Here is a 27,531-nt window from a genome sequence, read left to right on the forward strand (position 1 = left end):
CAAGGACGCCCAGCCCTCACCCACGCACACTGCTCTGTTACTATGGCGATGCAGAAACACAAATGAACACACGCGTACATACACACAAACAAACACACAGGACGATATCTAATCAAGCTGAACTTCAGCGTAACAAAAGGGAAGTCTATAGAAAATAGCAGAGATGCTATAAATACGGTTACTGTGTGTGTGTGTGTGTGTGTGTGTGTGTGTGTGTGTGTGTGTGTGTGTGTGTGTGTGTGTGTGTGTGTGTGTGTGTGTGTGTGTGTGCGAGTGTGTTAGGACTGAGCACTCTCTCTGCTTTTATTCTGTCATTGTGCAGCGAAAACACAGAAAAATAAGTCCGGTAGTTTTCAGGTTCAGCGCCCTCAGAGACCAGTTTCCCAACGCCATGGCAACAACACTGCTTTCTTTCTGAGCCGGGATACAGATGCTGCTGATGTGTGCAGAAAGTTATGAAAAATGATTCACTTTCTCTCCGAGGAAATATCGTGCGAGTCTTTTCGTTCCAGCGTGCCAACTCGTGTCATTTCTGCGTCTCCGAACACTTCGACGATGAAGACGCAGCAGATCAGTCGGATTCTCGGCGGAACAACGAGAATTAACCGACTGACAGCGGCAGATTCAACGCGGCCAAAAGAGCCCCGGGTGCCTGGTTTGTTTCCAGTTTTTCTTGGACAGTCGCTCTTAACCACCTCATTATATCCTGAAGGAGCAGGAGAGGAGGAGCGACTCCCCTCGGTCTCGTGCCTGGGTGCGGCCCCTCGGCTGTTTTTAGATCCCTTCTCGTGGCCACTACTTGACCGCGGCGACCATGATCACAGACGTACACGATGTGAACAGCTCTGATGTGAAGCCGCTTACGCTTTTAAGCGACTGCGAGGCCACAACCCCGGTTCTCCGAAGGAGTCAGGTGCGCGCAGTCGCCGGGCCGCGTGGACGAACTCCTCCGATCAACGGACTCCGTTTTTTACAGGTGTCTCTCCGTCGTGCGGAGAGTCTTTCGCCGACGTGAACGCGTCGCCGTGGTGACGACAAACTCTGGGAAATAGCGAGTCATGCTGGGATTTAAAAGTGAGAGCAGCCATTTGGTGTCTCTGTGGAAAAATACAGTTTCCTGTCTTTATTTTCATGTAGTGACGTAAATGGCAGCAGGTGGTTTGAGCTGCTGTCTGTGGAGATTGTGTGTGAGAAAAAAAAGTTGTTGTGTGCGGATCGATTTGATCGAATGGAAGTGGATCTATTCTGAGCCAGGTGAGTGACGGACATCAAAAACACTCAAATTTGGATTGGCCTTTACTGTTTTCTTTATTCTCTGGCGCTACAAAGAAATAACTGATCATCAACACCTCATTTCCAACTGTTATGAACATTAACGTCACCAGGGCATGGAAGCTATTTTACGTGCGTAACGGAAGTTAAATTTGTTACGCTGCATAAGTTGCTTATGAGTAATACACTTCTTTTCTAACTGGGTTGATATCAGTATTTATTTCATTCAACCTTCTCGCCATTCACACTTTGTCACTCTTTATATTCCATCACGTGACTTCCTTCTTCGAACCGCATCGTCATGGTAACGACGCCGAAGTGTGCCGTGTGTGAATCTCTCTGACGCCAACAGCTTTGACTAAACGTCACTACTTGACGCCCTGGGAGTGAGAACAGGCCGAGATAACCTTACGAGGACGATGAAAAATGCATAATAATTTAAGATGTAAATGGACGCAGAGCGCATCGGGGCCGGAGTGTGATCCATTCGGAGGTGGTCGAGCTCGCATTGTGCATTATACTCCGAGCAAGTGTAAATGTAATCCTCACAGTGAGAGCGCAGTCGAAATGAAACCTCCACCCGGTGAGTTGAAAGGTCACCGCACCTTGCTAACACAAGCCCGCCAGACTAAACGCTGGGGTCGGACGCCACGTGTTCCGCCACTGAAGCTCGCTGCACTTCTTAAAGTCAAACGGTTTCAGATCCCGCCGCTCTGCAGCGCTAACGACAGGCGGCGAGTCTGTTTCTGACCGATTGCCAGAACAGAGCTTCTAAAAACACACGGGTGGGAAACGCAGAGGAAGCTACAGGCAGCAACGTTAGCGCTGCGATGGAAAGAAAATGGAAACCGTCGTGTCACAAGTCAGACTAACTCATTTATACGTTGAGGTGGAGGAAATTTCAGCATACGTAAATGTTTAGGATCGGATGTCGGCATCCAGATCATACAGACTCGGGGGCCTAAAACTCAACCTCGTGTTGAACTGTCCAGTTTTTCAATGTGACCAGTTAGTGGACAGTTAAAGGATCAACATGTTTCACTAACTCTTAAATGTCAAACTACTAAAACACTCCTTTTCTGTTTTCAGTGGATCAAACATACAAACATGTTCCCATGGTTACGAAAAGATGAAATGTCATTTTAGGAGTTCATTTTTGCCGAGTTGCATAGATTTTAGGTGAAGGTGGAAGTGAAGCCAAAATATCTCCAACACCTGCTGGTGGCAGTAAAGGTCAGTAACACCCCCCCCCCCAATGTGTTGTCGTGATATGAATAATGCTAATCTTATGTAAATATCTTCCAAAACAGGCCGACAGAGGGCAGAGGGGTGATCTGCTAAACAGCTTTTGGTTAATTAAATGCCGCAGATTTGTTGAAAAGAGACAGCAACGTGTGAAAAAAGGAACCATAATGACCGTTTGTCAGCGTGTGTGATGATGAGAAGCACTGCGTCGGAAAAAACCTTCACTTTCTAACCTTTATTACACCATCTCGTCGAAGGCACGGCGGTTGCCAAGACGAGATATTAGTATCATCAGTCAGGTTTTACAGCGCGTTCACTCAGGGATAGTAAAAGCAGGCGATGCTGCTCTGTCTGCAGAACAGAGGAGGGTATTAAGCTGTGTGTGTGTGTGTGTGTGTGTGTGTGTGTGTGTGTGTGTGTGTGTGTGTGTGTGTGTGTGTGTGTGTGTGTGTGTGTGTGTGTGTGTGTGTGTGTGTGCGGTCGGGGAGACACTGAGCGGTGATTGTGTTGACAGAAACAAGGCGCTATCACCCCTCCGGGCCCTGATGTACGCTGTCTCTCTCTGGTACCGTCGCTGCCGCGGACACGCTGAACGTTTAACTCCATTACAGTCAGATCAAATCACTCAGGTGTCACTTTTAAGATAAACTCCATCTCTAACTAGCTATCCAGTTCAGGAAAAATACTTTATCGTCAGTTCGAAGTGAAGTTGGAGCCCAAGGCGGGAAATCTTTTCTTTTCTTTTTGTGTGTAAAATGACGGATTAAAACAGAGAAACGAATGCTTTCGTACATTTCTGTTAGAGAAAAGAACACATCGCTGAGGTAATAGTAATAATAGAGGTGTAATTTGTGGTTAGTGATGTCTATAAATAAGAATGAACAATGAAAATAGTCCATTTTATAGTGGCGTTTGTATGTACAAGACATATGTCTTGTGCCCATGATATCATATCATTAAGCATCGATGCCCTGGTTGATTATTTCTATTTCCACAGACTCAAAAACACTTCAGACAGCCGGGATTTCATACATCACAAATCTAATCAACCAATCCTTGTTGGCTTTCTCATAAGAGTTTCCAGCTCGAGCTGCGGGCGGGCGTTGAAGGGGTGGAGGTGGAGGTGAAGGTGGAGGTGAAGGGGTGGGTGGAGGTGGAGGTGAAGGGGTGGGTGGAGGTGAAGGTGGAGGTGAAGGGGTGGGTGGAGGTGGAGGTGAAGGTGAAGGGATGGGTGGGTGGAGTTGGAGGTGGGGGGTGGGTGGGTGGAGATGGAGGTGAAGGGGTGGGTGGAGGTGGAGGTGAAGGGGTGGGGGTTGGTGAAGGGGGAGGTGTTTGTATATTTATATATCTGTGCCTACTGAATGAAGACGGAGTTACATTGAAGTCACTTTAAGACTTTGGGAGATTCTTTCCTTGAAAAAAACCTTTTGAGCAGAGATGAGATTTTAGTCGTTCATAATTGTGAGGAGATTTTGAGGATGAAGCCGGAGGACGTTGGTGGTTGATACCAGAGAGTCAGCTGGTCACTTTGGAAGGCTTTTTCATCACAAGGCTACAGGCTTGGAAAGTGGATAGTTACTTAACATTGATATAGGTGAAAATCTTCAAGATAGTTAATTTAAGGTTTCTTCACTGTCTGCACATTGTAAATCGTAAACTGCAAACGGGAATGAATATCAGTTCATGTGTTTTATTTTTAATGCTGACAATTTGCCACAAAGTGAGAAAATACAGAGTCCATGGTAAAAATATACATCGAGTAAAGGGATGATCACCATTCTGTCTGTTTCCCCGTGAATGTGGGAACAGGATGACCAATCAAAGGCCTCCAGCCTGGATATAGACCTTGTTTAACTCTCTGTTATAACTGCCAGGTAGACTTCTCTGTATTTCACAGCATACAGAGTTTAAAATGTGGTGCTGGTATGAAACTTAAATTGGTGCATATGTTGATACTTTGGATAAACCAGGATTGCGGTTTCTCCCTCCTTCCTGTCTTTATGCTAATCCCTCCAAACCATGCACTGACTCCAGCTTGTTATTTTTTTCAAACAGAGATGAGATTGACATCAGCAGTCACACAAATTCTATAAAACGTGTCCCCTTTAAGGAGCAAACTGTCCACACGTCATTTTCTCTTACCGTTGTTTGTTGTGTTGACGTAGTATCGCCGCCCTTGTGGCGACATGTAGCATCTCCAGTGAGAAGGCAGGGGGTCTCTGAGATCCTCGACAGGAAGTTGACTCAGAGATGCTGTCCTCTGTCAAAACAGAAAAAGCAATAAACGTCAATAATCATGAAAGGGGCTCATCAGCAGCGTGTTCGCTCAAAGACGAAGATTTATTTCCCGAGCGTCTCCCGTAATTGACGTTATTGCTGGAGATAAACCGATAAAAGAAGATAAACCAAAGCCAGTGAAGATCAGGCTACACAGCTGATGCAGTGAAAATGTGCAGCACTCAGACCGGGTTCAACGAGGTTCTCATTTCCTCAAGTATTTCGCAACCATCAACCGATGACATCATGGCAGAGCGGTGCTGAACTGCTGCTGCTGCTGCTGCCACACTAAAGAACAACAAACTGGCAGTTGGACTGAGACCCGGAGCTCCAGTCAGCGTACACAACATCCAGCCGAGGAACACAAGAGAACACGTAGACAAACTGCACACATCTGCTACTGATTAGAAGGACTGTTTTGTTGTAACACATTGCGGAGATGCTCTTTGGAGACCGGTGAGAACCAGATGATGGTCCAGCTGCAGCTCTTTTATCGGGGTTCCCGAGAGTCTGACGTGATGAGGTTGGTTTTAGGAACGTAATCCAGCAAATGCAGGACGGAGCTGTCTTTAATCCAATACAGCAAAAAGAAGGCGGAGGGTTTTGGAGCATTTAACTCAGCGTTGGACTGCAAGACGGCCCGAGCTTGGACTTCTCTACATGCTGAATTAGCAGGAGTCGTACTGTGCATGTAAAGAGTAGAGAGGGTGGTGCGCTTGGTGCGTTCCAAAACCAAAAATATGTGAGCAGTTGTGTAAGAAATGGATTACAGTGTGTAACATGCCAAACAAGCAGCTTACTCGCTTTCTACATGCTGTCGCAATGTAGCTTAACCAAGGCCAAGGAGCAGTACTGAATTTTATATATATATATACAAAAATGTATATGTATATATATACAGTACATGTATGTTATGTTTGTTATATGAATGTATACAACCACTGTGTAACATTTCCTCCTTGTGTGAAAGCTGGAGCATCCTGCTCCTCATTAGATTTCTTATTTCTCTTAATTTGATTTGGAGAATTTTACACCCACAGGAACATGATCATTAAACACACTGATCAGTCTCCAATTGAAGATATTTCTTTCCAGTACAGATTTAAAGGGCAACATGGGGCAAAATCAAGAGGCAACCAACCGTGACATGACCCGGTTTGTAAACTGCTGTTTTGAAGCCACGAGTTCAACATTTCTGCCGTCAACCATCTTTCTTTTCTTTTTCTTTTTTTTTTGGAGCCAGACGTATGGATGAACTGTGGAGGAGCCAGCTGACCCCGTCCGACCCCATCGGACTGGGAACATGAGGACATTTGCTGCGTTCAAATGGAACTCGTGAGCTCGTGGTTACAACGTGGGATGTCGTGCGCTCGGCGTTTAATTGGTTTCGTCGTAAAAACAACACGACGCCGTCTACAAGCCAAAGAGGCCAAAAAATGGAGCAAGCAAACAGGGAGATGAGGCCGTTGGGAAGATCAACATTTCCCAACTAAACTATGACTAAAATGACAATATATCAGCAACAAAAAATGAACTTCCATGGCCTCTGTCAGCAGACACGTCACAACTCGTGAACTGAGTCCCGACGTCGTGACTATCACACGAGGGCCGTTCGTCTTCTCGTCTACGCGGTGATCACGACCTCATTCCAACGACGTTGTCCTGGAATTATTTTCAGATTGACTGCCAGAACGCTGATGGAGTGAATTTAGCAAATGACACCATAATAACTTATTTTATGTATTTCATAATAAAAGTTGAGTCTAACACAGCGGCTTTTCAACTCCTCTAACAGTCTGGTAGCGTGTTTTATAGCCATCAAATCCATTTCGGGTCCTTTTCAAACAAATCACATCGGAACGATAGAACATGAATTTAAGACCGTGTTCATCTACTCATGGTGCTAATGTTAGCTAAATTAGATAAATAGCCATAACTCGCAAAATCCACAAGCGTTTAACTTGACTCAAATGTCACTAAGTCGAGATGAAAGACCCTGTTTTGTGAACGTCTGTGTTGTTGAACAAAATGACTCAGGTTTTTGAGTCATAAATGGTCCACCGTTATCAGTGCAAACATGCAGGGATACACATTTGAACAAGGTGCAGCAACACTGACTGAAAGGAGCGGTCGACGTCAGATAAAGTTTAAAGCCAGAGATCTCTGAGACCTTTTCCTGACCGGCCCGAAGGTTTCTAGGTCAGCTCAGGTGCTGGTATGCGGGAGAATGATAACAGGAAACGATGGCGACTCCTGGGTCGCTGTGGGAATGTGTCTGGAGCCAAGAAACAGGAATGCAATTCATTATCATTAGATGTGCCTGGAAGGAGAACAGAGATTTTCAGCTCTAAACTGACTTCTATTATGTGTTTATTATCTCATCACCCATTTTTAGTGTTAATGAAGCAGCAGTAAAGCATTGATTTCAGTACAAACTGCCCCTGGAGATAAAAAAAAAAAAAAAAAAAAGCTCCCACAGGACTGGAGAGCATGAAGACATGTCCATCCCGGGTGACTTATGACTGCATGTAATTACACAGCGTCCAACAGCACCTCTGCGATGTTTTCTCCTCCGCGGTCTCGGCGGTCGCCGTTATATTTGTCATCCGCGTCTCTTCTGAAAAGCGTATTTGCTTAAATAAGTCTGATAATTTCCCACAGCGGTGAAAAGTGGTCGCGGACGCAATGCGAGCCATGAAAAGGAAATCGGAGCTATTTCCAGCCACGGCGGTGACACCGTGGGTCACGTGGTTGTGGACTGAAAAAGTCAGAAATGGAAGGCTGAAAAGAAGTCAGCCTCGCTGCCAAAACCACAAGTACAGTTACAGGAGGACACGACTCCCTGCGGGGGTCCGACGGCCTGCGGGGGTCCGACGGCCTGCGGGGGTCCGACGGCCTGCGGGGGTCCGACGGCCTGCGGGGGTCCGACGGCCTGCGGAGGTCCGACTCCCTGCGCGTCTCCACACGTTGTTCCTCAGACCGACGACATGCGTTCGGTTTCACTGTTTTAGTGCATGAAGGTGAAAACAAGACTGTAACGTGTCGAACACCGTACGTACCCGACTTTTAATTACTACCTGCTCTCCATTTGTAATGTTTCAGTTTGTCATGTTTTTCTTTCTCTCACATTCATCTACCGCTGGATGCTATGGAAACACAGGAGTCATCTTAAGGCTCTTATCACACGGCGTTATTATTCTCTCTTTGGACTCGTGGGTCTGGTTGTCCGGATCTTAATCAAGTCGTAGGTAAAACTGCAAATCAAATCAAATCAAATGTAGAAGTGATCGAGGCGCATCATTCTACCTGAACAGCTGAGCAGGATGATTTCTTCCTCACATTTGGGGTCATGTACTCGTTCCCTTTCTTCCAAATAGTGAAAGAAGAATATCCACACCAAGCTTACGTCTGTTAAGTCCTTCAGTACGGAGCCGGATTCATGTGGTTGTTTTAGTTGATCTTATTTTAGGTGACCTTAACTCACAGACTGGGAATAACTGGACTAGTGTTATCTGCGCCATCACGGCCGTTAATACCTCCTTTATTAAATTTAGGGACGTTTACACCTCAGCAACAACAGCAAAACAAGCTATCACCAGACAGTCACCTTAAAAACGAATCTTCTCTGTGTAAACGTTCTCCGTCATATCCAAGGAACTCTTGCCTTGTCAAGTATGTCAATTATTTAGCTCAATACGATTATGCCAGATTAAAATAGCAACATGATCTTAAATTCTTTTCTTATTTTACATTTAATATGAGGAACATTTGTTTTCTTTATTTCCTTGCTTGGGACCTGCTGCTTTAGTCTGTTAGCATGACATGTATCTAACAAGGGTGTACGTCGCCCGCTTTGCTTTGACTTTGTGTGTAATTGCTGCGGGTTAATCATTCGCTTCCCGTTTGGTCTTAACACATCATCAGATGTTGTACGTTTGTACCGTAATACTTTTTCTTTCGGGGAGAAGGCCCTGCCTTGAAAGCCACAGTCAGGTTTCAGAGGTTTCAGGGCTCAGTGCCACAAATCAAATGAAAGACTAACATGATTACACAGAGGGGAGATATACTGTAAACCTGCAGACAGATATACTGTAAACCTGCAGACACCTCCACACCTCTACTGTTGCTGGATAATATCATGAGAGGGATGTTTCTTTCTGGCTTATCACCCCCCAAAAAATATTTGCAAAGTAAGCAGCTTCAATTATATTTATGCAAAAATGATTAGTGCCATGAAGCAGTTCAGATAATTGATTTGGAACATCGATATTAAATACATTGGTACATACAGTGCGGCAAAATCTATATTGCGGATGCATTCATATCATCTCACAGTCTCTGGTCATATCACCCAGCCAGGATCGAGGTCATCATTCACTGCAGTAATAAAAGACTCTTTGGGGTTTTCTCTACCTTTTCTGTCTACTTTCCTGTTGGCTTCTTTCTGATTCTTGGTCACATGTTCATTATCATTGAAATGACACGACAGTATTGTTTTTGTTCTGAGCTAAGCAGATCAGGCTCCCAGAAGCAGGCAAAGACAGATGGGGGTGGGCCGCAGGAGCTCGGGAGGAAACCGAAAACATGCAATAACTCTTGGACACCAAGATATTTTGGGTTGTTGACATGGTTCGTGTTCAGCGATTACGTTTAAAAAAAGAACATTGCAAAGTGCCTCTGAGCCTTACGAGTACGTTTCTAGAAACCATCCACAGATCTGAAAAGTGAGCCGAGCTTCGACTGAGCACACGAGAGCCCGAGTTAAAACTCTCCTGTGTGACGGATCCGACAGGTCCTGTCATACAACACGAAACACGTCTGACATGAGTGAGAGAATGGGAACACCTTGGCGGTGGGAAAGTGTGACGAATCTGAGAGCCAGCTTGTCTCGGCATATGCAACATTAAATAATGCACCGTTCCAGATGGTTAACCTTCTCTACCCCAGACTGCCTTCGGCTTCACATTCGTGGCGTGCGAGAGAGAATCGCCCCTGGCAGAGACCACGAGGACTCATCTCACGACGAGGAGCGACCACAACAATCACCGCCTCCGTCTGCGAGCTCTGCAGATGCACTCAACGCGCCGCCGTTCACTTTGAAAAATCTCATTTTAATTGGACATTTGTCGTTTGAGAATTTTGAACATAACTCAGGGTCAATTATTTTTAGCAATTAATTGTGAACTGTTGAAATGTCTGAATGTGAAAAATATGACCGATAAGAATCTCCTTTTTTTTCTACGACGTAAATCTGTCTTCTCTGCTTGAGATAATCATGTTTTGTGTTTCCCAGAATGACTTTCAATTGTCAATGTTTGATTTTTAGATGATGTTGTTGTTGACGTACAGTGTCTGGTATACTTATTAAGCTTGGAACACACTCAAGACCACCTACAAACCCCAGACAAACATACACAGGTGTATGGTTTGCATCAACTTGCACACTTTTCAATCTTTGGCAGCATAAACCTTACGAGGAAACTGAGCCCCGTTTCCCACCAAGCGCAGCGTTCTTCCACACATCACCAGCGTTCTCAGGATGTAGAACATTCAAGCACATACTGGGTGGCTGCCAAAAGCCCAAGCAGACGGACGATGTCATTGTAAATATGAAGAACTCATCAGCCAGGGCCGAGAATCAAAAAGGAACAAGCGGCAAACCAACAGTGACGTCAGCCGTTGGTTTGTGAACGGCGTTTATCAAAGCTCTTCGGATTTCGGATTTTGGCCGTCGCCATCTTGCTAGTTTGGAGCCAGGTATGATTATATTTAGACGAGCTGGGAAGGATGCATCTGACTCGGTGGATCTGACTCGGTCGGATTGGAGAACCATGAACATTACAGGGAGCTCACGAATAGCAGAAACCTGACCGCACCACAGACCTGTCAATCTAACAGACAAAAACAACCACACCAACTACTACACCTACCACAACACCCCCCAAAGACACGGCTTTTTGAAGCTTATTTTCTAATTATTGACAGGATTATTTTCAGATGGACCACAAGATGACTAAGAAGGAGTGACTTTAGCTAACAATACCGCAATGACTCGTGGAAAAAAATGTATTGACCTCGTATCTTACTACTTGCAATTTGAATGGGAGTCTATGGAACTGGAGGCTTTTTGGGACCAACCTCGAGCGGCACTTGGTGACATTACAGTTTAAGGCTTTTCCGTATCGGCCTCATTTTGTCAGACCCGGTCCACTTATATATCCAGTCTGTGGGATGGAAGGGGAATTGGCTCCTTGTGGAGGTTGGATGTTGAGGATTTGGCCAGAGTCCTCAGCAAGTCGGGCATTCAAAGAGCAGCAGCGCAGGAGAAACAAGAAGCGGTCCGATCCGCCTCTGCTACGTCACTCTCAGACCCAAACTCCCGACTGAGCAAGTCTGAGGAGAATGCACATCCTCACATGTTCTTAGTTTGAAGTTTAAGGAGTCCTCACATATTAGACACTAGCTTGCACTGATTTTATCTGGCAACCTTTCAACAGCAGCAGACTGGAACAGACTCAGCCGAAGGTCCCGTCAGACTTTTAAAGCAATAGTTTGACTTTTTTTTTCTCGCTGAGATTTGGATGAGAACCTGTCTGGTTTCTGTTGAGAGCTAATTAGATTTATCTTAAAGATAAAGACTGGAAACACAAACTACCCCAACATAGCGAGCTGTCCTTTCACACTTCTTTTCGGTTGTTGTTTTTGGACAGATTAAAGGAACATGGTATGTCATGTTAGTAAGTTTTAAGAGGTGCTTGCAGCCAGATTTTGTTGCCTTCAGACGAGCTCGTTGTTTCCCCTGCTTCCATGTTTAAATCTTAATAACTTTAAAATCTATCAAATGCATCATATGCTTCAAATGGTAAAACAGTTTGATGAATAGAAGCCAGAATCGGGATTCCAGCTGTTTTGTGTCACTGTGGAGCATTGATGACAGTTTTTCTTTACATCAGCACAACGCGTTCTTTGATATTTGGATTTTCCTTTGATCAAAGTTAACTTTGAAAAAAATTCAGCAGCTGGGGAGAAATTGTAGTAATGTTTATGTTGCTCAGAAAGAGGCATCCAAACACTCCCCTGAGCTTCCTGGTTTTACCAACAGATCCCAACATTTTCCTCTTTTACAGATTACAGACATTTCCCACACACACCCAAACATGCATCTCTTATTATGGAAAACAAAATACTTCATGGTCTCTATTTAAGTGACACTGGCTCCCTGCCTGGAAAACCAACAATAATTTGTTGAATTCCTTTGGAAATATGCCTGTAAATAAATAGCCAGCCTCATATTGAGGTCAGGGACAGAACACCAGTGTAGTAAACCTGATAGTTAGTCTTTCACCTGGATTTTAACAACCTCAGCTGAGACGTACAGGAAATATTCTGCTGGTTCCTACTTTTTAGATATTCAAGTAAGTTCAAACTTAGGGCATGATGTAACTTCTAGTAAAAATGAGGTACACTTCAAGCAATAAATAACTATCACATTATTCTAGAAATCCATTGGATAGTAAAATTAATCACAGCTTTTGCTTGACTGAACATACAGAATAACCTTATTTACTCCATTTTTCCACTGACAGAGGAGCACTTATTTCTAGCTGTGTAGACGATGAGCGTTTTCCACCGTTGAGCAACAGTCTTTGAGGGAGATTTTCAAACCCTGAGTGACGAATCCATCGGTCAGCTTTCAGCAGGTTAGCAGCCTTACAACACAGACATCGATTGTCCTGAAGAGGTGAGTCAACTGTCCCTGACTGAAATCACATGGTTTGTGCAACGCTGGTCACCCACTCACTGGCTGTGTGGAGGAGGAAGAACGTGCATCCTCAGTGATCCAGAGTTTCAACAGACTGGATTACTGGACAGGACCAATGTTTAGCCGTCCTCACACATGCCTGGGTGAGTCAGTATCTCCCGACTTGTGACAGAGCGAGTGTGTTATATGCCGAAGGTATGTGTGAAAAAGAGGGATTATTTTGTTGTTGTCCACGCCTTGCTTATGTATGCAAGCTGACCTCTGGTAACCTCCGTTGGAAACATCTGGATCTGGGAAGAGAAGAGTTTGTTGGGTCTGAGCGGCTGAGAGGCTCTTGAACAAGAGTATGAGGTGATACGTTAGCTGTACTTCATGGTCCTGTACTGCAGAACCAGGGGCCATAAACACAGAGTTTATATCGTTCTACAGGGCCCAGTAGAAGTAACTCATTTAAACCATATTTACATGTGTAGGCTACTGTATGGGGTCTATAGTTGGTGCTCTAATCCAGGGGTGATGAGCTGTTCTGTCTTTTAATAAAAACATCTTTCCCACATATGGCACAGCTCAGCTTGTGTGTGTGTGTGTGTGTGTGTGTGTGTGTGTGTGTGTGTGTGTGTGTGTGTGTGTGTGTGTGTGTGTGTGTGTGTGTGTGTGTGTGTGTGTGTGTGTGTGTGTGTGTGTGTGTGTGTGTGTGTGTGTGTGTGTGTGTGTGTGTGTGTTTTTAAATTATTATTTGGTATGAAGAATCATGGAATTACATTCATATTTGTGGTATCTTGATAACTTCAGTTCTACCCCGTGTAGCTCTACCTCACAACCAAGTCACGGTGGACGCGTGTGCAGTCTACCGTGTCTGACAACAAGAAGTCTGTGATGGCCTCTTCTGACACAGTCAAGTTCTCAAAGCACAGAACTATAAAGCAGTATGATCACGACATGAAACGTTCGATAAGATCCCCCAGGAGGAGATTTGGGCCCAGTTGGGCCCCGATTTCCGACCGCGTGGCCCTGCATCTCATTTGGTAGCGCCCCCTACTGGGTGGTGGCCGTTCAGAATGAAGCTAGAAGCTGGAAGGGTTTAACATTTCAGTCAGGAAATGGGACACCACTCGTTGCGTCAACGGTATCCGCAATTCTCCAAAGTTAATTATTAATAAGTTTGTATTTGTATGTTGTACATTTATGTTGTATATAAGTTTGTATATCCGTAATTATTACATTTATGTCAATTACAGTATGATGACATAATCATGTATCTCAGAAAATAAGCTATTAATGCTCACAAACAGGACATCATTCAATCTGTTTGAACCAGAAATAGCTTTATTATCCCAAAGCTGCAATTTCAGATTACAACATTTATTTTATGGACCATTTTTCATGTTATGTTGCTTCAGTTTGCAAAGCATTTATGCAAAATGGAGAGGTAGGGCCAAGCGGGAGGGCCAAGGGGGGAAATTAGGATCGGGCCTTAAAATATTAATTCATCCCTTCCTCGTAATCTACTGAAATTGATTTGCTTTAGTCATCACCTAAAATGAAAAAAAATGCAAATGAGGCCTCTGAGTTAACCAAATTATGTCATTACTTCACTCCAACAGACCTTTTTCATGGCAGCCATTTTGGCTTAGTTATGCATTGGTGTAATGAACGAGTGCTAAAGTTTCATTAAGTGTCCCAATGAGTCGTGACATTGAACCAACATGCACGATAGCGGGAGCGACCCAACGTGGAGTGCAGCCGTCATTAACACACCTGTATTTTGCCGGGCGTGAAAAAAGTAAATTTGCCCTTCCTCAACAAAAATAAAAATATGGAACGTGTAGCTCGCTCAGTCGGTTCATACTGTAAACAGGCGTACGCGTCTCGAAGACAAACCAAACAGATTCCAGCTGTATACATACCGGAGCCGAGCTGTAAACAGCTGCGAGCGAGCTGAGCTCGCCGCCGCAAACACAAAGCCCTTTTACGGGGGGCACGGGCGAGGGGAGGGGGGGGAGAAGGGGGCGCAGGGGGCACCTCTGCTTTCGCGAGGCACACGGAGGATGTGCTGACTTGTGAAGCCGCTCCCCGCTCTCACTTCGTTCTCCTCACCTCCACGTGGAAAGCAGGGCAGAGGGACAAAGGTGTGACAGACATGGGAAGCGTCTGTTTCCTATTATTCACTCATAAATACCTCAATCTTCCCTTTCTGGGGCGACGCGGTCGTGTCCGCGCATCCGGGGTTTCATGGGAGTTCACACACTAACTGCTGACGCTGACGAAAACAGACAGACGTCACCCAGGAGCAAATAATCGTTTCCATTTTTACCGAAGATAAAGCAACGCGCTGACAACCTTTCAGAATCCGAACCATCTGTCGCCGCAGCGTCTTCAGGCCGAGGGTGTGCACTCACTAACATTATCACGTCTCTCTGTGAGACACACGGCAACAAACATCATTCCTGATTCTCTACCGAAGGTCATGTTGCACAATTCATCTGTCAAAATGGAAGGTCAGAAGAAAAGAAAAGTCCGAGCAGAGAAGGAGAGAATAAGAAAGAGATGCAGGTTAATGCTGCAAAATAAAGGACACGTGATTATAACAGGACAGCCTGTTTCCATTGACGCTCATTCAGCCGCTCTGAAGTGCGGATCGATGGGCGACCAGCGTCGGGGGGTTAAGTGTGATGACGTTGAAGTCGAGGTTGTTTTTTGTTTTGTTTTTTATGTAGTTGCAGGGGCGGTCGAGTTTTGGTGCATGCTGATTGGTTAAAGCCGCTCTAGTGGTTTCAGGATGAACCCGAGGTCCACGGCAAGCAGGACGTACCCACAACCAAATATTAGCACAGTGGACGTGCGTCTGGTAGCATCAGCCAACAATAATGGACCAAGTCAGTCAGATAAAAAAACCTTTTTGTCTTTTTAAAAAACTGTTTTGTGTGTCTAGCTTTGTACGTTCATGAGCTGTGATGCTTTGAGTAGCAGACATTAGCATACCTATAGACTCAGTATTCAGATATGCTTCTTGTTTGTCTGTCCCAAATTTTTGTCCTTCGCAATCTGAATAACTTTCCTCCCACATTAACAGAGCTGCCAGATTTACCACTCGTCTGGAACCTGTTACATCGACCGAATGTTTTTTTTTCCTACACAATTAAAAGCGTTCTGGAAAAAGGTAGCCTGGGATGGAGTCAAATTACTGGCGTGGAAACAGACAATTCTGTGTTACAAATGAATTGGATGAATTCAGAACCAATAAACTGCACTTTGATTCATTTGAATACACTCAAGACCTTTTCTGCTGCAGTGTACTAATGTTAGAACCTTTTAACTAGATGTTGTCGGTGTATGTGTTTCTGAATTAGTTCAGATTTTATTCCTCTTGTGTTTAAGTATTTACCAGGATCCTGTAAATTACACCTTTACTTAAATCTTTGTATCGGAAAAGATGGACCGTATGAACCTTGATGATTGTCACTGTTAACCGATATACTGATTGATATTGATTAAAGCTTAACTTGGTGATTTTGAGACCGGATCTTTAGCCATAGGGAGCTTCTTAAATGTGACGGTGAAGTGTAGGTCAGGACGTTTATCATGAATAAACATCCAGTTCGTCCCATTTTGGTTGATGCAAATGTGTTGACCCTTTTTTTTTTTTTTTAACCATTTTGTTGACTTGTATTGTTTTCAACGATATGTCTTGAGCTTTTCTGCCTCTTTGGTTAAATCCCAATATAATGTGAATACAAGTCTGTCACAAAACAAATGTCAGTGTCAGTATTGGTATTTAAATCCTTCCGGTGAGCCACAAAAAACAGGAACACGCTCGCACACTAACTGCCATCGAACCTCTGGAGACCAACGTAGCTGCATCTCATCGTCCGTCCTCCGTCCTCCGAGGAGACTAACACTGACCTCCGAACCCTGAGGGACCACTCGGTGGGAGGGGGGGGCATTTCTCACATGTATGTCTGTCCGCTAACTAAGAGACCTAAAGGGAAAATGGGTTAAAGATATGGCTGGAGGGGAGGAGGAGGAGGAGGAGGAGGAGGAGGTGAAGGAATGAAACAGTCCTTGAAGGGAGGACGGAGGGAGATGGGGGGGGAGGGGGGGCTGTGGACCGTATCTTTATTTGGGAGACATTGTTTTGGTTTGGGCAGATGTGGGAGCCTGAAGCGAAGCCACATTCCCAGATGCAGAAGAGACACTTCAGACACTCAGAGAGAGAGAGAGAGGGGGGGGGCGTGTTTAAGCATGCTCTCACATGTAGATATTGTGCATATGCTCTCACAAACTGTCATTATCGTCTGCTCAATGTCTCGGCATTGAGTATGTCTGTGTGTCTTTGACTACTAACTAACAAAGCCTATTCTGTTACACACACACACACACACACACACACACACACACACACACACACACACACACACACACACACACACACACACACACACACACACACACACACACATACACACACATACACCCCCCCTCCATGTTTATGTGAGTTGGTCTCCCTGTGTCTCCTCCAAGCTTCCACTCCATCCCCACCAGCGGGCTCACGACATGCTCTCCAGATCTGATCCACACAGGCCCGCTTATGTTCTGGAGATTCAGATGTGCGCAAAGCGTGTCGATCAGCTGTTTCTGCTTCCCACTTAAAGTACTAAACTCTCCACGAGGCACTCGTGCACTTCTCCCGGTGACAAGTTCAAAAAAGACTCGGCAGGACAACGCAGCGTGGACTTTTCCAAAGCCCGACGGTTTCCCCCTTCAGGTGGTGAAGCAGCGTTCTGCAGCTCAGGAAGCTCCGGTCGTATCCGTGGTGTCTGTTCAGCTGTAAGCTTAAAATGCAACCCCCCCCCTCCTCCTCCCCCAAATCATCCCAGTTTAAACAGATGCATTCTTGAACACGCATGCCAGTTGTTAGGACTGTTGAGAAACATCAAGTGGTAGACTTCTCTGGTCATGGTTGGTGGTTGGGGTTTTTCCCACCTGTCTGGATTTCCCCTCCAAAACGCCCCATCTGGACTCATTAGTTATGAATCACACCTACATGTCTGTAAATATCTGATGGATTGTTGTTTTTTTTTGTCTTGGATTGAGATCCTACAGCTGAGTACACAGTCCGGCAGGTGACGTGGTACTTCTGGTATGAAGTTGTGACTGGCGGGTCACAGTTGAGTGTGAAGTGGTTGTGAGTCGTGAGTCAGCAGAGCAGAGGTCTTCACCGGTGGAGGAGCGGAGGTCTTCACCGGTGGAGGAGCGGAGGTCTTCACCGGTGGAGGAGCGGAGCGGCAGCTTCTCCTACGTCCACTCGGTTGAAGTGGGTCTGTGTGTCGAGGTGTCCGACACCGAAATCGACCCGAATGCGCCCGACCGCCATCAACTCTGATCACATGATACGACACAATTGCCTCACGAGTAGAAATGATTTTGCTGCGAGCCTAATTTGGGGAAACAGATAAATTAGCGCGACTTTTAGTGACAGAAAAATGCGTGAGCGACTCGACTCTCACACTGAGACGAAATAAATAGCAGTTACTGGATGTAACTCCATGAGTATGCTTGTTTCCTTTGGGGAGGTGGGCGGGGGGCGTCCCGTTGGCATCCCGTTGGCGTCCCGAGACAGTGGTAGGGGAAACTCTGGGTATCTCACACCACTGAAAGTGCATAAATAACTTCTGATTCCCCTGGAAGGGCCCTTTGGGCTACTTCACTGAACCTGTTAATAACATGACCTGGAGAAATGGCAAAAAAACAAACGTGACTCATCAGCTGAGTCCCAAAGTGCTGATGTGATCCAAAAATTCAAGTGTTTAGTCGAACGTCTGGTGGAAAAACTAAACTTCTGAAAAGGGACGATCCGAAACACAACAACGTCTCCTGAACACCAGCGACGGAGCGCTCGCTGTATTTAAAAAAGAAAAAAAGAAAAGCAGTTCCACTGGAGGAGCGCTGCACTCTATCGTGATACACCAGTGTAATCTCTTACAACACCACATCAGAGAAAGGCAGACCTGCACTCGCTGTGCTCACTCTCACCGAGCCGCCCGAGCCGGGCCTCCTCCGGGCCTCCACCGGGCCTCCACCGGACCTCCACCGGGCCTCCACCGGGCCTCCACGTGGGCGTTCTCCTCCTGAATTAGCAGGCATGCTAATTAGCTAAGCTCCTCTGTGTGTGTGTGTGTGTGTGTGTGTGTGTGTGTGTGTGTGTGTGTGTGTGTGTGTGTGTGTGTGTGTGTGTGTGTGTGTGTGTGTGTGTGTGGGGGGGGGGGGTAAATACTCAGAGCGTTTGTTGAAAGGTCCTCAGCTCAACTCAAACAAAGCCGGACACACAGGTGATTTGACTTCATCAAATTTGAGCAATAATTTATTCATTTTGAGTTTTCTCAGCAAACTGAACTTGACAGATCTACAAGGGACTAATTCACTGGGTTGAGGCTGGATTTGTATTTACATGGTGGTTAAAAAAAAAAAAAGTGGAAAATTTGAGGCCCACATTTAAAATAACTGTAATTACACTTTAAGTGAGCTAATCCGTTTTTTTGTTTTTTGTTTTTTTTATAAACTAGACCTGAAAATAGCTGGCGTGAGCTATCGGACCAAAGATTAGAGGGCCTATAATAGTTCCCTCGGGTAACTTAATTGCCTTATTATACTATATTATACTCATACCTACTTTCAGTCGCTGCCACGTATCGCTGATGTTATTGTAAGCAGCCAAACCGTTGCCGTGCAGCGAGGCATCGTCTCATATCCTTCAACGGCAGCTCTGCCATCAGATGTGTGAAAAAAACGCAACTTTTCTCTTCATTGTCAAAACAAACAACAGCCGGCGGTTAACAGGGTGATTTTCAGAGCTGCTTTCAGAGCTGCTTTCACCGGTTTCACACTCAACCAGTGAGAAATGGCTGTTTTTCAGAATGACGTCAGGCCCGGGAGGGGAGGGGGGAACACCTGGCTGTGTGCTGGAGGCTCTAAAGCAGCAGTCTGACCCCCCCCCCTCCCCCCGACATTCCACTACAGGGATTATGCCAGGCGAAATCCCCCCCCCCCCACCCCACCCCACCTTTCCCTTCTTCCCCAAATCGCTCTCAGCTCTTCGGTTTCACAATAAACACAGCTGACTCTCTACCAGGGGAAGCATTAGGCCGACAAAGTGTTTTTTCCATAATTTACAGCTTGTTGCAAATTGCTTACAGTAGTTCCCCCCCGGCTGCACGGAGACATAACGACACACCGTTACTCACGGCGAGGAGAAACAATACATGATGCCATAATAATCACAATAATAATGCAAGCCCCAAATCTAAAAATTGGACAAATCAATATTACATCATCTTCAAGTTACTGGAAGGAAGAAGTCACACTTACAACACATTATGTGGCGGCCTGCAGTGAACATATTTCCTCCATATGGAGGAACTGAGGGGGGGGGGGTCGCCCTCCACATGGCCCCAGGCAGCCTCTGCTGCAAGGCTCCTATTACATATTAAATGCCCACGGTTGATACCGACACACTTTTTTGAGGGAGTCCTGATTTTGTTTGGGAAATGTCATATGTGGAGTTTGTAACGGCTCTCTGAGCGGTCGTTAAGGGCCGTAACCAGCGAATTACATACGTGTTACAACAACAGCATGGCCGGCTGCTTTCACTCCTCTTCCTGTCTCACCAGCAAAACGCTGACATCATCTATTTACATGGCAACCAGGGCTGCAACTATTATTTATCTTCACTATCGATTAACCCGCCGTCGATTTTTGGGACGAATCGTTTGTTTTGTGTATTTATTGTCACAAAGATTTCCATAGAAAATGAAGCAAAAGTTAATATCCACTTATCAGAGTAGTTGTTAATCCATTCTGACAACCAGCTTCATCATTGACCTATTATTAATGTTTTTCCCCCCCGGCCCTTTCAACTGTTTTTTATGAAAATAAAAATAAAAACACTTTTTGGAAAAAAATACTTTACTACTATTTAAATGATGGAGCAAAAGCAAAACGACTGACAGTACGTCTAAACAGCATTATGAAAGAAGAGAATTTTACAAATGGCATTAAGCACAATTTTGAGAGAGCAGTTTCAATTCCCAGCATAAAGTACAAATAGTGGCACCTTGCATCTCAAAATTAGAACTTTCCATCTTATTATTTAGACTTCAGTTTTAAATTTGATTACATTTCATGACTTGGTATTTTCAAAAATTTTGAGATCAAACAAATCAAGATTTTGATGAAACTTGTAATGTTGACTTGAAATGAGTGCATTTCTACTTTTGTTATTTTATTACAGGCAGTGATGGACTTCCACATGAAAATCTAAACATCATCCTTCCAGACAAGTATTTCTGTTTATCAGTAAAACAGTCTATCTGCATAGTTTGAGTCACACAGCCCAGAAAGAAAAAGGATGCCAAGGGGCTTTGAGAAACCTGCCACTGTTGATCCAGAGAAGAGCAGCAACCAGATGGCCGTCAGAAAGTGTTCAACTCTGCCAGTCTCCCGTTTCAGTGCTTCGACCACAGACATCAGCACCTTCATATAAACCTTCAGCTGTTTGATGAGCTGCCAAAACTATCCTCCAAGGTTTGGAATCAAGTTTTGGTTTGCTTCATAGTTGTTGCTAATAAATAGAAACAGTAGAACGGAATAAAGTCTCCTCTGGACCGAGCTGTTCCCAGAATCTCACAAAAGTCCATTTGTGAGTATTGGAGATATTGTGGCATCAGAAAAAACAAGCTAATAAGGGTTTTTAACAAAGAAACATCTTTGACGCAGGTGAAAGTAGCCAGACTCACACAGAGCAGCGAGATGAGTAATAAGGACGTGACTTCATGGAAGGACGGAGTAACAACAACAACAACAACACCGACCTGGACTCTTAACACAGCATTTGAAAAACACGGTGCCTGGAAACAGTGACGACGGCTCCGGACGCCACGCGGTGGCAGAAAGAAACTGTTTTCGAGGCCGGCGGCGTCGAAGGAACGGTCGATCAGATCGATGAAGCCGCTCCGGCTCGTTCGCCCATGAAAATAACAGAAAAATGTAAAAAAAAAAAAAAGCTGTCACGTCTGTTTTGGACGACGTCCCGCGTGAGTCGTTGCCATGGAGACGACAGGCACAAACTCCAGAGGCATCGTTACTCTTCATCACCTCCTCCTCCTCACCGTGGAGCTCTCCTTCATCTCCACCGCGTCCCTACGGCCTATTATCATCACACAATCTCATGTCAACCTGGTCTGTGTTTATCAAAATGAAAACAAAAAAGCTCCATTTTAGACTCACGTTTTACTCACGTGTTACTCACGTTACTCACGTGTTACTCACGTTTTACTCACGTTACTCACGTGTTACTCACGTTTTACTCACGTGTTACTCACGTTACTCACGTGTTACTCACGTTTTACTCACGTGTTACTCACGTTACTCACGTGTTACTCACGTTACTCACGTGTTACTCACATTTTACTCACGTGTTACTCACGTTACTCACGTGTTACTCACGTTTTACTCACGTGTTACTCACGTTACTCACGTGTTACTCACGTTTTACTCACGTGTTACTCACGTTACTCACGTGTTACTCACGTTTTACTCACGTGTTACTCACGTTACTCACGTGTTACTCACGTTTTACTCACGTGTTACTCACGTTACTCACGTGTTACTCACGTTACTCACGTGTTACTCACGTTTTACTCACGTGTTACTCACGTTACTCACGTGTTACTCACGTTTTACTCACGTGTTACTCACGTTACTCACGTTTTACTCACGTGTTACTCACGTGTTACTCACGTTACTCACGTGTTACTCACGTTTTTAGGAATAAAAACGGATCCTACGCCGTTCAAATTGCTCTTGAATTGCAGTTCTGCTGTGACGCATTATTTCCATCAGACGATGCGTTGATGAGGATATTGTTCACACCTCCGTCTCCTCAGAAATCTGCGACGCGAGCAGAAGTCAGTCGTGCTCGGACCGATCCAACATGTGGAAGAGCTTCGAGTGCGGTTTCATCCCATTTTTACATAAATGTACACATCGGCTTGCTGTTTTTTTTTTTTTACTAATTGAATTATTCACTCATTAAATTAGGTTTCGAAAAAAGATTTACAATCATAGTCGATTTTGAAGAATGATGCAGAATCAATCAATGACTGTGGGAACGTTTAAAGGAAAACAATGCAGCCTGTCTAAAGTAATATTATACAGATGGACGGTCGGCCTGTATGTCTCCCTGTATGTCTCCCTGTATGTCTCCCTGTGTGTCTCCCTGTGTGTCTCCCTGTGTGTCTCCCTGTGTGTCTCCCTGTATGTCTCCCTGTGTCTCCCTGTATGTCTCCCTGTATGTCTCCCTGTGTGTCTCCCTGTATGTCTCCCTGTGTCTCCCTGTATGTCTCCCTGTATGTCTCCCTGTGTGTCTCCCTGTATGTCTCCCTGTATGTCTCCCTGAGTGTCTCCCTGTATGTCTCCCTGTGTGTCTCCCTGTATGTCTCCCTGTGTCTCCCTGTATGTCTCCCTGTATGTCTTAGTATTATCAAAGCACCTGTGTTAAGATTTCCCGTCGACATGTTTGGGTGACGGATGAAAAGATGTTAACGGCTTCAAAAAGACAACTAAGAAAGAAACTTCCTTCAAAATGAGACTCTTGCGGGACCACAGGTGACAATTTCAGGACGGTGATAACGGAGAAGAAGGTGAAGACGTGACGCAACACGGATCTAAAGCCCAACATTAGACTGTCGGGACGAAGATTTCAGCCCGCCGCACTGATCCAAGGTGTGTTTCATCGCTGTTATTGTGATGTCTTCTTTCAGATGTTATAAAGTTGAAGTGGTACAAAGTGTTGGTCTGTGAGAAACAGACAGGAAAGGGAGTGTGAGTGATTCATTGTGCTGCGGAGAATGGAGCTGTTTGTAGAACGAGGCTGGAGATGACAACGGAGTCGGATCGCAGCTCCGCCGTCGCCCGTGCAGCTGCACCGATAACGCACATCAGCATACATTTATACTCGCTTACATTATAAAAAAATAAATAAAAACAACGTTTTTATCCGCAGGCCGTCACTCTTAACATCTACAATATGACTGGATCTTTCCTGCACTAGACCCAACTCCATCAGCATCATTTTCACCAGGCACAATTGCACCATTGTTTTAGGTCGTATACGTGTATATATTTCTTTCTTTCTCAGCTGTATATTTGTCTATTTAGGTTCTATTTGTCCATTTTTTTTTTTTGCACACTCAGAGCTCCAAGTTACAACCGGAGTCAAATTTCCATTGTACGTGTTAACATTACCTGGCCGATGAATCTCATTGCGATTGTGATAAAAGGAGTGATGGCGTTATAGAGGTTTGAATAGATGATCAGAAAGAGGAAATAGTGAGTTTCACCATCAACCCCAAAGTTTCAAGATGTGTAACTCTTCCTTCAATGACGTAAAAGGTGAATCCCTTCATTTCTGTAATACTAATACTGAAGCTCATTGCGACACATATTCAACTTTCCCTTTTGTTTAAATTAATGTCGTCTTCAGCCCCCGTCAGGACGGGATTTAACCTCAGGGGGGAGGCGGGGGATGACGTGTTTGTTCTGAGGGATGGGATATTTAACAGGTGTGTGTGTGTGTGTGTGTGTGGGGGGGGGGGGTTGGGGGTCCACACATGTTCTGTACCAAAAAGAAATCTCATCTGAATGTAGTTTGACAACAAAAATCTCAATTTAAGAAGCTGAGAGGAGTTTAGAAAATGTTGTCAAACAACTGTTTGCACGGTCAGATTTAATATCATTTTGCTTTATGAGCTGTTGTTGTTGTTTTTTTTTAACTGTTTTATTATACAGAATGAAATAATTCCTATATCAACGACCTTTTGCGTCGTCTGTCAGGAGGACGGAAACACTGAGGCAGCAGAGCGAATCCTCCGCCCTGCGTCACTTCCCTTCCTCCCTCTGCGGGCCGGAGGTGAGCGGCGGCCTTTGAGCCCACAGCAACCACAAAACACCCGACGTGAGCTGCAGACGGCTCGAACGAAACTGAGAGGAATTCGTGTGTGTGTGTGTGTGTGTGTGTGTGTGTGTGTGTGTGTGTGTGTGTGTGTGTGTGTGTGTGTGTGTGTGTGTGTGTGTGTGTGTGTGTGTGTGTGTGTGTGTGTGTGTGATCAGTCACGCCTCGCATCGGAACAACGTTGTTGTTTCTTAATAGCGCCCGGTTTGAAGGGAGGAGACCGAGCCGAGGCCCAGAGAGAGGAAACCCAGACGATCGGCGGCTCCAAAACATTCAAACATTCTGCCAGCTCGTCACTTTAATCTTTCTAATCGGATTTATTTTTTTAACTACATGTGAAAGTAGATTCCTGACCTCGTAAGCAGCAGCATAAAAATGCGTAACGATATTTGTCATTTCGATGCTCGGAAGGAGAGGGACGGAAGAAAGGGATGTTCAAAAACTCGCGAAAGATATTCAAAAATACGCTGAGCTGTCAAACAACAGTAACGTATGAATCATCTGGTCTGTAAAATAGTGAAAAATTCCTCTGATGAAGTATCAGCACTCAAGATTTGTTTCTTAATCAACAGCTTAGAAACCAAAAACTTTCAGTTTACAGATTTATGAAAGCAGGAGATGATCTGATTGGAGGAGCCAGGAACCGATACAGGCTGTGAACATTCAGACGGACGGACATGTCCAGTCTCCGCTGGTGTTACTGGACAAGTCTCCCAGGCACAGAATCCTCCGGGGACCCCCCACCCCCCCAGGCGTCAACTCCAAGAAGACACAAACTCAGTCGTCCTCCCAGATCGGAGGTCCCACTGTCTCCTAATCCATCATCCACTCATCCACAGGTGAAGCCTCTTTACCGAGCGTTTCGCCCGCCGAGGCCTTAAGAGACGCGACCACCGACGGCCAACCAGCGCCGGAACAGGAAGGACGGCAGGACGGCAGGACGGCAAGACGGCAGGACGGCCACATGTTCAGAAAAATCTTCTTCCACTTCTATTGTCAAATACGTAAAGTTAAAACGTAGGCTCTGACTGAACAGGACGGGCAGATACTGATGCCTCAGGTCAGAGGTCAGAGGTCAGGGCTCGGTGAAATTGAAAGTGGCTCCGCCTCCCTGCTCCACCCGTCCACCCCGCCCGGCAACTCCATTCCTCCACCGCTCCGAGAAACGACAAGAGATGCTGCGATTGAACCCGTCCTCCCCCTCCCCCCTCCCGGACACCCATCCGGTGTCACTTCGTCACCAACCCAACGTTTACTGTCTTTTTCTGTGGTGTGTGAAGATGGCAGCGTTTGATGGGCGTCGTGCCCGGGACGTCTCCCCTGCAGCTGATTTCAACCGACCGTCGGCGGTGTCACTAAACTTCCAGCACAAACTTCTCCACCATCATCATCATCATCATCATCATCATCATCATCATCGCAGAGGAAAAACAGGCTCAAGCAGAAGAAAAATCAAATCAAATTAAAAAAAAGAAAAAAAGGGGGGTGTGTGTGGGGGGGGGAGGAGGGTGGCGTGAGACTCGCAGCTGCAGCAGTGTGGTTGAACTCACTGGTGGGTTGAGAGTGACCGTGAAGAGGCTTTCGACGGGGACAGAGTGGAGACCTGAGCGCTTCACTGGAATGTGTGTGGAATGAGGAAGTGTTCGCTGCCTCAGGCTGAGAGAAGGGTGGACTTCATCTGATAAAGGCAGCACGGGACAACTATTTATTAGGGCATCACTCAATGCTGCCTTTATCCTCAAGTGTGTGTGTGTGTGTGTGTGTGTGTGTGTGTGTGTGTGTGTGTGTGTGTGTGTGTGTGTGTGTGTGTGTGTGTGTGTGTGTGTGTGTGTGTGTGTGTGTGTGTGTGTGTGTGTCTGAGCCATTTCCACCATGTGTGAGAGAATAAGACCAGGGGACAATAGAAAATACGCTTTTTGGAATATGTTTTTCATCAGAAATAAAACATTAAAAAAAAAAAAAGAGTTAAAGGCACCACAGCGAGTGTATCTGATGAGGTCTATAAAAGGTCTATAAAAGTATAAATCATATCTATCTATATCTATTTATAAATAAATATATTGAGCCTCACCTCCAGGACCTGGACATAACTGGAGGGGAACCATCCCTTGGCTCCATCCTTCTCGCCCTCCCACCAGCCTCCGGGCAGAGCCTGGACCACCTTGATAACGTCCCCGGCCTCGAAGCTCAGTCCCTGCTGGTGCTGCTCCCCGCTGAACGGGTACAAACTTTTGCAGTACGATCCAGACATCACAAAAAAAACTTCTCACTCAAGGCGGCGGTGGTGATGATGATGATGATGATGATGGTGGTGAGGACGATGGTGATGATGATGATGATGATGATGATGTCTCCCCCCTCGCGCGCTCCTCGGAAGAAAATAAATAAATAAAGTTGCTCGTGCGATGGCAGCTCGTGGCTTGTTGCAGAAGAGTGACGCTGGGGACGAGTTGGTGAACAGGTTCTTGTCCTCGCGCCGCCGCTGTCAGGACGCCCCTCGCGCTCTGCTCCTCCAGCCTGCCTGCCAGCCTGCACGCGCCGTCTCAGCCCGCTCGTGAAGCCACCACACTGAGGAAAACAGCGAGACACCGGAAATGATACAGGCGTCCCTTCAAAATAAAACGCACAAAGTTTTCTATCTCCATGACAACCGGGCAAACTCTACCTGCTGATAAAGACAGCTGGATATTTTGTGTTGTTTGTATTTGTTATGCTAAGCTACATACATGCTGTCTGTCCTTGTTTACCCCTTGCAGCCTTCCAGCTTTATCAAATGAAATCTCAATTGTATGGCACACCCACTTTATACATAAAAGTCATATTTGTGCTTTTACCCTTCAAAGCACCAAACAGACATTTAGTAAAATGTGCTAATCTTTTAAATATGTGTTATAAATTTGCCACTTTTTTTTTTTTTTTTTACTTTTATACCACTTCGGAGCTCATACGCATTGTTTTTTCTGACTTT

At 45.4% G+C, this 27,531-nt stretch overlaps 1 protein-coding gene across 1 annotated transcript in view; it reads right to left on the reverse strand.

Annotated features, from left to right (window-relative positions):
* Nucleotides 1–27,091, reverse strand: part of LOC138626846 (growth arrest-specific protein 7-like) — a 67,152-nt gene extending 40,061 nt beyond the window's left edge. Inside the window, exons 1-2 of the mRNA XM_069708802.1 lie at nt 26,635–27,091; nt 4,660–4,777 (exon numbers count right to left, since the gene is read on the reverse strand). Of these exons, the coding sequence (XP_069564903.1) occupies nt 4,660–4,777; nt 26,635–26,814 (298 nt within the window). The 5' untranslated portion in view covers nt 26,815–27,091. The remainder of the gene's footprint in view (nt 1–4,659; nt 4,778–26,634) is intronic.
* Nucleotides 27,092–27,531: the final 440 nt, after the last annotated feature.

Source organism: Brachyistius frenatus, unplaced genomic scaffold, assembly GCF_029030835.1.
Source record: "Brachyistius frenatus isolate BFR_SWC_R1_liver_20210118 unplaced genomic scaffold, ASM2903083v1 Contig_78, whole genome shotgun sequence".
In the NCBI taxonomy this organism is placed as follows: Eukaryota; Metazoa; Chordata; class Actinopteri; family Embiotocidae; genus Brachyistius; species Brachyistius frenatus.